The 10,568-nt window shown below is 45.1% G+C and overlaps 1 protein-coding gene and 1 non-coding gene across 2 annotated transcripts; both read left to right on the top strand.

Moving 5' to 3' along the window:
• Positions 1–1,526: 1,526 nt before the first annotated feature.
• LOC103247509 (zinc finger protein 609-like) lies at positions 1,527–10,177 on the top strand. The gene is given in 3 exon segments (XM_073005401.1): positions 1,527–1,828; positions 4,363–6,709; positions 8,174–10,177. Coding segments are annotated over 3 exon segments (3,066 nt in total). The 3' UTR covers positions 8,591–10,177.
• Positions 2,336–2,442, top strand: LOC119622275 (U6 spliceosomal RNA). The gene has a single exon (XR_005238936.2). It is a non-coding gene; the product is annotated as a U6 spliceosomal RNA (small nuclear RNA).
• Positions 10,178–10,568: the final 391 nt, after the last annotated feature.

Genomic DNA, 10,568 nt, shown 5'->3' with positions numbered 1-10,568 from the left:
CAGCTTGGGGAACAAGAGCGAAACTCCGTTAAAAAAAAAAAAAAAGAAATTAAAATGCCAAAAAAAAAAAAAAAAAAAGAAACCATATAAAACAATTTTTCTTTTATCAGATTGGCAAAGAACAAAATGAGAACACCATGTTGCCAAAGGAAAAGGGCAAGAGGTATTCATGGGCTACTATAAATGGGTATATGAATGAGTACATCTTCTTTGAGGCAGTTTGGAGGTGGTTTGGCCGTATTTATCAGAACTCCAAATACAAGTGCACTGTGATTAACAGTTTTACTTACAGGAATTCATCTTACAGACGTATTTGTGTAGGTAAAATGAGGCATTTGTACAAGATTATTGATTGCAGCTTATTTGTAATAGCAGAAGATTGAAACAACCTAAATGTCCATTCAAATGCTGCCATTGAAAAGAATGAAGTAGCTCTCTGTCTACACATACGGAATGATCCAAAATATTTGGGTACCTGAAAAAAGCAGTGTGCAGAACATTGTATGTATATTGCTATCATTTAAGGAAGAATGTATGAACATATTTGCATATATACATATAAAATATCTGTGGAATGCTTTTGGATGTTTCCAAGTAGGGGAGCTGGAAGACTGAAGAACAGTTATGGAAGGGACACTTCTTTTTTTTTTTTTTTTTTTGAGATGGAGTCTCGCTCTGTCACCCAGGCTGTAGTGCAGTGGCCGGATCTCAGCGTAAACCTGGGTTTACACCATTCTCCTGCCTCAGCCTCCCGAGTAGCTGGGACTACAGGCACCCACTACCTCGCCCAGCTAGTTTTTTGACTTTTTTAGTAGAGACGGTGTTTCACCGTGTTAGCCAGCATGGTCTCAATCTCCTGACCTCGTGATCCGCCCATCTCGGCCTCCCAAAGTGCTGGGACTACAGGCTTCAGCCACCGCGCCCGGCCCACTGGACACTTAACTTTATATTAGAGTTTGTTGGGGATTTTTTTTTTTTTTTTTTTTTTTTTTTTTTTTTTGCAAGGGCGAGTGGGGGCTACCATTTGAATTTTGGAGTAAGGCTACATTACCTAATCAAAAGCTTTTTTTTTTTTCTTTTTTTCAGATGGAGTCTCACTCTGTCACCCAGGCTGGAGTGCAGTGGCACAATCTCGGCTCACTGCAAACTCCGCCTCCTGGGTTCAAGCGATTCTCCTGCCTCAGCCTCCTGAGTAGCTGGGATTACAGGCACGCGCCAGCATGCCCGGCTAATTTTTGTAATTTTAGTAGAGACAGGTTTTCCCCATATTGACCACGCTGATCTTGAGCTCCTGGCCACAAGTGATCTGTCTACCTTAGCCTCCCAAAGTACTGAGATTACAGGTGTGAGCCACCACTCCTGGCCAAAAAAATTTTTTTTTAATTATCGAGGTGTGGTGACATGCTCCTGTGGTCCCAGCTACTTGGGAGACTGAGGTGGGACAATCGCTTGAGGCTGCACTCCAGCCTGGGCAGCAGAGCAAGACCATCTCCAAAAATAAAAATAAAATGTGTCTTGACAAAACCATGAAGTCTTTACAACTGTTAACCATCCTAAGGGGCCTCAGTAGCATTGTAGGCAATTCCTATGGAACTATTCTGGCCCAATCCTATTTCTCCCGTTGGTACCCAGAGCACCTCCTAAACCCTCTTATAGAAGTCACAGCGCTGACAAAAGAATACTCTTCTCAGTGGCAAATGGGGTGTGTCTCGTCTATATCTATGTGCTCTTATTTTCCAGGGATGTTGGTGGTAAATGTAACGTGGAGGAACAAGACATATGTAGGTACACTCCTTGACTGCACACGACATGATTGGGCACCCCCAAGGTAAGCACTTACAGCTATTTAGTTTATATTAAGTCTGAACCACTCTAATTGGTGATCTCTTATACTTTTATCCTGCTAGAATTGTACACCCAGCTTTTAAGGGACACGATGGTGTAGATAACCAGGGAAAGCATTGTATTTATCTGACATTCAAGAAGACTGAATGGCTGGGCGCAGTGGCTTACGCCTGTAATCCCTGCACTTTGGGAGGCTGAGGCGGGCAGATCACCTGAGATCAGGAGTTCAAGACTAGCCTAACCAACATGGAGAAACCCCATCTCTACTAAAAATACAAAATTAGCCAGGTGTGGTGGTGCATGCCTGTAATCCCAGCTACTCGAGAGGCTGAGGCAGGAGAATCACTTGAAGCCAGGAGGCGGAGGTTGCAGTGATCCAAGATCACGCCATTGCACTCCAGCTTGGGCAACAAAAAGCGAAACTCCATCTCAAAAAAAAAAAAAAAAAAAAAAAAAAAGAAGATGAATTGTGTGTGAAAGTGTTCAAGGGGTGCTCACTTCAGAGGTACATATACTAAAATTGGAACAATACAGAAAAGATTAACATGACCCCTGCACAAGGGTGACATGCAAATTTGTGAAGTGTTCCATATTTTTAAAATCAGCAAAAAAAAAGTGTTGAGGGGATGCATTGGGGGAATGGGGAGAAAATCCTATTTAAGCCTTTGAGTGGAATTATTAAAGCCACCTTGAGACCATCTAACCATAGGTGAGCAAACATTCATTGACAGTAAGCTATTTCTCAGAAATTTGAACTCAAGAACATGTTTAGTTTTATAAATTCTACTAGAACATATGGGTTTCACAAGGACCTTTTCATGTTGCAATTTGACCTTTAGATGGATATTTCAATCAAAGGCACCTAATAGCTTGTTCCTAATATTAGTACTCAGTTTGTCAGGGTTTGGGGAACCCAGGCGTTGGGGATAATTTACAACTAACATACACGTAACATCCTAGGAGCTTACCAATTAATGCCGTTCCCATGCAGTCACAAGTTCCTTTATTGAATCACATTCATTGAAAATGGTAGTTACTATCTGGACAGTTCTTTTAGGAAAAGTATCTTAAACCTTCATCTGCCCGTTGTTCCCATGAAACTAAGATGGGCAGAAATGTCCCAAGGAAAAGTATTGTAAAGTTCTTGATTCCATACCACTCTCCTTTTCTCAGATGTGATTAGGCTATACCAAGGGCTATTTATGCCTCCTAATTTTCAGAGATGCTGGGCCAGGTTTCTAGAGGCTTAGAATTTTATAAGACTATGTTTAGGCTGGGTGTGGTGGCTTACGCCTGTAATCCCAGCACTTTGGGAGGCTGAGGCGGGTGGATCACCTGAGGTCAGGCAGGTCAAAACCAGCCTGGTCAACATGGTGAAACCCTGTCTCTACTAAAAATACAAAAATTAGCCGGGCGTGGTGGCGGATGCCTATAATCCCAGCTACTGGGGAGGCTGAGGCAGGAGAATTGCTTGAACACAGGAGGCGGAGGTTGCATTGAGCCTAGATTGCTCCACTGCACTCCAGCCTGGGCGACAGAGCAACACTCTGTCTCAAAAAAAAAAAAAAGACTATATTCAGACCATAATAGTTGCCCTGATAAGAATCAGAAGCAAATGAGCTAAAATAAGTTAGTAAAGTTCTTTACACCCTCCCTTTGCATTTCTGAGAAACCTATTGGAAGAACTTATTTCTGCTTTGGGCATACAAGAATCCAGAGAGATAGGAGCTGAGTGAGTAGGTTGATAACAGGGGAGCAGTAAGTAGCTTTACAGTAGGACTGTTCTGAGAACCCGAAGGACTTTTTTCTGCAATAGCTTTGGTTCCTACTGTCTTAGAAGCAACCTAGTCCCGTTGCCTCCTGGGACAAGAGAGTCAAAACCATCTTTAGAACTACAAGGGAACCAATCTTAGCTAAAGGTTTAATTCTAAGCAGTGTTTTAAGCTCCATGAAAAGCTACTTTAGGGCCTATGAGGAATGACCCCTAGGTGCAGATCTCCAGACATTCAAAGAACTCGTGTACTCTTGGTTATATCTGATGTTTAGGGAACTCTTAAATGGATAGGTGCTTTGTCCTACCTTTCTATATCTTCATAGTGAGGTATGTAAGAAAAAGGCATTGGGCTAAAGGTAGAGCTACAGTCTTGTCATATGTTGCCATTAATCAATGATGTTACCTTGGACAAGTCACTTAGCATGCCTGGCCTCAATTTCCTGGATGATTTCTAACATCTTTTCTGAAACCATGACTATGGCTGTATATAGGAAATGTAGACATGACTGTCTTATGGAACAGACTGCATGGCTTTAGAGGTAAATGTTGGAGAATAATTTGCAGCTAACATGCATCCCAGGAGTTCACCATTTAGTGCAGTTCCCAGTCAGAATTTCTTTTAACAAATCATATTTATTGAAAATGATGGTCACCATCTGGACAGTTCTGGAGCCTACAGCTAAACTGGTTTGAAGATGTTTTCTCTTCTTAATAATATCCTGTTGTGTTTATCCTTTGCCAAGGTTCTGTGACTCCCCGACCAGTGACCTGGAAATGCGCAATGGTCGGGGTAGAGGCAAACGCATGCGTCCCAACAGTAACACTCCTGTCAATGAGACAGCCACAGCCTCTGACAGCAAAGGGACCAGTAGCAGCAGCAAAACCCGGGCAGGAGCCAATAGCAAAGGCCGACGGGGCAGCCAGAATTCTTCAGAGCATCGCCCACCTGCCAGCAGCACTTCTGAGGATGTCAGGGCCAGCCCTTCCTCGGCTAATAAGCGGAAAAACAAACCCCTTTCAGACATGAAGCTGAACTCTAGCTCAGAGGACTCCAAAAGGAGCAAGCGTGTCCGTACTAATTCCATGGGCTCAGCCACTGGCCCCCTTCCTGGGACCAAGGTAGAACCCACTGTTCTGGACAGAAACTGTCCCTCCCCAGTCCTGATTGACTGTCCCCACCCAAACTGCAACAAGAAGTACAAGCACATCAATGGGCTTAAGTACCACCAAGCTCATGCCCATACAGATGATGCCAGCAAGCCGGAAGCGGATGGGGACAGTGAGTACGGAGAGGAACCTATTCTCCATGCAGATCTTGGGAGCTGCAATGGTGCATCTGTCTCACAAAAACGTTCCTTGTCCCCTGCCCGCTCAGCTACCCCCAAAGTTCGACTTGTAGAGCCCCACAGCCCTTCTCCTTCAAGCAAATTCAGCACAAAAGGCCTCTGTAAGAAAAAGTTGAGTGGGGAAGGGGACACAGACCTTGGGGCCTTGTCCAATGATGGCTCTGATGATGGACCCTCAGTGATGGATGAAACAAGCAATGATGCCTTTGATTCTTTAGAAAGGAAGTGTATGGAAAAAGAAAAATGTAAAAAACCCTCTAGTTTAAAACCTGAAAAGATTCCTTCCAAGAGCTTAAAGTCAGCCCGTCCCATTGCCCCTGCCATCCCCCCACAGCAAATCTACACCTTCCAGACAGCCACCTTCACAGCAGCGAGCCCAGGCTCTTCCTCAGGCTTGACCGCCACAGTGGCACAAGCCATGACCAACAGTCCCCAACTCAAGCCCATTCTCCCATAACTCAAGCCCACTGTTATGGGAGAACCTTTCACAGTCAACCCTGCCTTGACTCCAGCCAAGGACAAGAAAAAGAAAGACCAAAAAAAGAAGGAATCTTCAAAGGAACTTGAAAGTCCTCTGACCCCTGGGAAGGTGTGTCGAGTAGAAGAAGGCAAAAGTCCATTCAGGGAATCTTCAGGAGATGGGATGAAAATGGAGGGACTCCTAAATGGCTCATCAGACCCCCAGCAAAGCCGACTGGCTAGCATCAAGACTGAAGCCGACAAGATCTACAGTTTCACAGATAATGCCCCCAGCCCTTCCATTGGAGGCAGTAGCCGCCTTGAAAACACTACCCCTACTCAGCCCCTGACTCCCTTACATGTAGTGACCCAGAATGGAGCTGAAGCCAGCTCAGTCAAAACCAACAGCCCTGCATACTCTGACAACTCTGATGCTGGGGAGGATGGGGAGGGCAAGGTAGACAGTGTCAAATCAAAGGATGCTGAACAGTTGGTTAAAGAAGGGGCTAAGAAAACTCTTTTTCCCCCTCAGCCTCAGAGCAAAGACTCACCATATTACCAAGGCTTTGAGAGTTACTATTCTCCAAGCTACGCACAGTCCAGCCCTGGGGCTCTGAACCCCAGCAGCCAGGCAGGAGTGGAGAGCCAGGCCCTGAAGACAAAAAAGGATGAGGAACCTGAGAGCATCGAAGGAAAAGTGAAGAACGATGTTTGTGAGGAAAAGAAGCCCGAGCTGAGCAGTTCCAGTCAGCAGCCCTCGGTCATCCAGCAGCGTCCCAACATGTATATGCAGTCCCTGTACTATAACCAGTATGCCTATGTGCCCCCCTATGGCTACAGCGACCAGAGTTACCACACCCACCTTCTGAGCACTAACACGGCTTACCGGCAGCAGTACGAAGAACAGCAGAAATGCCAGAGCTTAGAGCAGCAGCAGCGGGGAGTGGACAAGAAGGCAGAGATGGGCCTGAAGGAGCTTGAGGCAGCACTCAAGGAAGAGTGGAAGCAAAAGCCGTCAATTCCACCAATTCTCACCAAGGCCCCCAGCCTGACAGACCTTGTGAAGTCAGGACCTGGCAAGGCCAAGGAGCCAGGGGCTGACTCAGCCAAATCAGTCATCATTCCCAAGTTAGATGACTCTTCAAACCTCCCGGGCCAGACCCCTGAAGGCCTTAAAGTGAAGCTGAGTGATGCCAGCCACCTAAGCAAGGAGGCCTCTGAGGCCAAGACAGGCGCTGAGTGTGGTCGACAGGCAGAGGTGGATCCAATACTCTGGTACCGACAGGTAACTGTTGCTCTGGGAGGAAGTGGAAATACCGTATGATAATCATCTGCCTTCCTCACAAATAAGGGCTGTCCTTATATAGGGGTTCAACGGAATTGAGATTAGCAGGAGAGATGTGTAATCTTAAGGATTCTTTACCTTTATAAACCATTTTAATGTTTTTTATTTTATTTTAATGTTATTTTTTCGAGATGGAGTCTCACTCTGTTGCCCAGGCTAGAGTGCAGTGGTGCTATCTTGGCTCACTGCAACGTTCACCACACCCAACTAATTTTTTTTGTATTTTTAGTAGAGATGGGGCTTCACCATGTTGGTCAGGCTGGTCTCAAACTCCTGACCTCAAGTAATCCACCTGCCTCAGCCTCCCAAAGTGCTGGGATTACAGACATGAGCCACTGCACCCAGCCAATTGTTTTATTTTTATGTTTTTATAGAGACCAGAGTCCCTCTCTATTGCCCAGGCGGGAATGCAATGACATAGTCATAGCTCACAGCAATTTCCAACTCCTAGGCCCAAGCAATCTTCCTGCCTCAGCCTCCCAATTAACCAGGACTACAGATGCATGCCACCACACCCAGATGTTTTAATTTTTTGTAGAGAGAGGTCTCACTGTGTTGCCCAGGCTGGTCTTGAACTCCTGGCCTCAAGCAGTCTTCCCGCCTCAGCCTCCCAAAGCACTGGGATTCATATTAATGTTTTTTAAAAAGCACTTTTATATCCATAGCAGGTGTTTTTTCCATTTGACAAGAAAGGCCCAGGCAAGTTAGCTTAATTTGTCTAGGGTTTCTTAAGACCTCACTAGCCAAGCCAGGATTAGAACTGAGGTATCTCGATTCCTTGTCTGTGTTTCTTCCACTGTTTGGTTCCTGTGAAATAAGTTATTGATGGTCTCTCTATTTTTTTAGAGTAGGTACAAAGTATACTCAGTTACTGAGTTTCTTTAACAAGGATTTTATAGGTTGAGTTAGAACTAGGAACTTGGAATCTCATATCTTGCTCTGCTCATGACACTTAGAATGTCTTCCCTTCCCTCTTGGTATAATAGTTATGCCTCCCTCCCTCCTCTGATCTGAGTGTCACTTACAAGCTTTCCACCCCACTGAGCGTGCTCTGAAATAGTGAAACAACCTAAACGTCTTGGAAGGGGCAGCCTCTCCTATTTCAGTCATTTCCTCAAAATGTTTGTTCTTACCTAGAAAACATCCACTGATACACGGACGGATTTTCCTTTTCTCCCCCTGCCACATCTTGTCCCCTGTGGGTGGGTGCAGAGGTGGGGGCGGGGGCTTTTTAACCAAAAGGGAGCAGAGTTGGAATATAAACAAGATCAATAGAAGCCAAGATCCTACTCTGCCCCAGGTGTCTAGTAATTATCTGCTCTGGTGGTTCTGCTGGGACCCTGGGCTTGAAATACATCTGTCTTATCTCTACAACACCCAGTCGTTGTTCTGTGATTTTTGTAGGAGGCAGAGCCCCGGATGTGGACATATGTTTATCCTGCCAAGTACTCAGACATCAAGTCAGAGGATGAGCGGTGGAAGGAGGAGCGGGACCGCAAATTGAAGGAGGAAAGGAGTCGGAGTAAGGACTCTGTCCCCAAGGAAGATGGGAAGGAAAGCACAAGTAGTGACTGCAAGCTGCCCACATCAGAGTCGTCTCGCCTTGGGAGCAAGGAGCCCCGGCCAAGTGTCCATGTGCCTGTGTCCTCCCCACTCACCCAGCGCCAGTCCTACATCCCCTATATGCATGGCTATTCCTACAGTCAGTCCTACGACCCCAACCACCCCAGCTACTGGAGCATGCCTGCTGTGATGATGCAGAACTACCCAGGTATAGCACCAAGTGCCAGCCACTATTCCATTCACTGGAAGGGCGAATGAAGCACAGATTTCACATCCAGAGTTTTCTTGCTCAGCCCCAAGGCATATTGAGGCTCACTTAGATGACAGCCCTTTTTTCACTGAGTCGTTCTATGAGGTAGCCACCCTAACCCATAGTTCCTTGAATGACCCATAATGATAGTCTTTAGCCTCTTTAGCCTCACTCCTTAGGGCTTGCAGCTTCCTACAGCAGCATAAATAGTCTCAACATTCTGGTGACATTATTATAAAGCACACTCTAAACAGAACTAAGCATTTCAAACAGAAATAGGAAATTTCTTACCCTTGAGGCGTTCCTTTCTCCCTGTCACTCACACCTGTCAATATAAAAATCATAGTTGCATTTGTTGGGTGCTCCCTGACAGCCAGGCGCTGTCCTCTGAGATTTATGCATATTATCTTTTTAAATCCTCCCCATCACCTTAAGTAATAAGTGTTGATATCTTCATTTTTGATGATGAAGAAATTGAAGCTCAAAACATTTATTTGTTCAAGGTTACTAAGCTGGTAAGTCTCAGAATAAGGTTTTGAACCCAAGGCTCTAACTCCAGATTCTGTGATCTTTCCACTTTATCGTATCACTTCTCCAAGATGAATCTGAGACCAGTTCAAAAAAGTGTCGGATCTATGGAAGTTGGCTGCAGGAAACAGAGCCGTGTTCCTAATATCCCTTAGCTAATTTTTCCTGTAGAGCTCAGTAAGGAAAGGTCAAGCCAACAGTCTCAGCCAAAGACACTATGTTAGAAAATACCTCAGCCTGTGCCTTGGAAAGCTGATGCCCGCCTAATCAAGCTCACTAAAGCAGAGCTTCCTCTACCTCTCCCATCTCTTTGAATGTTTGATTTCTCCTTCCACAGGTTCCTTCCATGATGAAACCCCATCTCTACCAAAAATACAAAAATTAGCCAGGCATGGTGGTGCATGCCTGAAATCCCAGCTACTTGGGAGGCTGAGGCAGGAGAATCACTTGAACCTGGGAGACGGAGGTTGCAGTGAGCCGACATCAGGCCTCTGCACTCCAGCCTGGGCGACAGAGCAAGACTCTGTCTCAAAAAAAAAAAAAAAAGAAAAAATCCAGTCTTAGAGATGCCATCTCTGATTATCCGAGGTAGCTCCCTTCTCATTGTTCTCTTTATCACATGACCTATTTGTTTCCTAATAACAGTTTCTAATTTGTATCTAATTTGTATTTACTTACCAGTCCCTTTCATTTAGCACCTATACTGAGTGTGTATAGCATAGGAGCCACACATAAGAAGTACTCTATAATTATTTGTTAAATGATTGGGTTCTATGTATCCTAGGCTTGAAAAACACTAAAAAGCACTATTTGCACCTTTTCACCAACCCTGCCCCCAAGTACCTTAATTGCCCTTACACCTGTACTGACTGAAAATACGGCACAAATCCTGAAGAGAAAGGGAAACTAAAAGCTGTGCTTAACTACTATGCTGAGAGTTGTCTCAGGCAGTTTTGAATTAATATTTTATTATCTCTATTCTTCAGCTTGTCGTGCCTTGTTTTTTCTCTTCTCTGTGACTTCTCACCTACCCACTTGACTCTGACTCAGATTCCTGACACTTAAAGTGTATATCAGAGAAATGAGATGGCCCTGAGCACAGGGGAGCAAGGATGGAATGACAAGGGCCACCAGAAACCTCTTTCAGGACTCTAATCAGTCTAAGGTCACAGTTTAGAGTCTAGAATGAGAGGGACTTTTTGAGTGCCTCTTTTTCTTGCTCAGTGCCCTCAGCTTGAGTGCTTAGCTGGCAGGCGGGCACTTTTTCTTCCTCAGTTATTGTCAAAGCAACATGAAGGTCAGGCAGAGAGAGACAAATGAGAGCAGCTCAGGGAAAGGAGGTTACCACGGTAACAAGCAGGAGGGACTGCTATTTGGAAACAGGCCTAATCTTTCTCCTCCTTCTCCCTGCTTCTCAGCACAGGAAGATGGGTATTGTTTAGCTGACCTGCATCCTTG

The sequence above is a fragment of the Chlorocebus sabaeus genome, chromosome 16 (assembly GCF_047675955.1).
Source record: "Chlorocebus sabaeus isolate Y175 chromosome 16, mChlSab1.0.hap1, whole genome shotgun sequence".
Taxonomy (NCBI): Eukaryota; Metazoa; Chordata; class Mammalia; order Primates; family Cercopithecidae; genus Chlorocebus; species Chlorocebus sabaeus.
The sequence above is the reverse complement of the archived record's forward strand: the minus strand, read 5'-3'. Positions and strand labels throughout refer to the sequence as shown.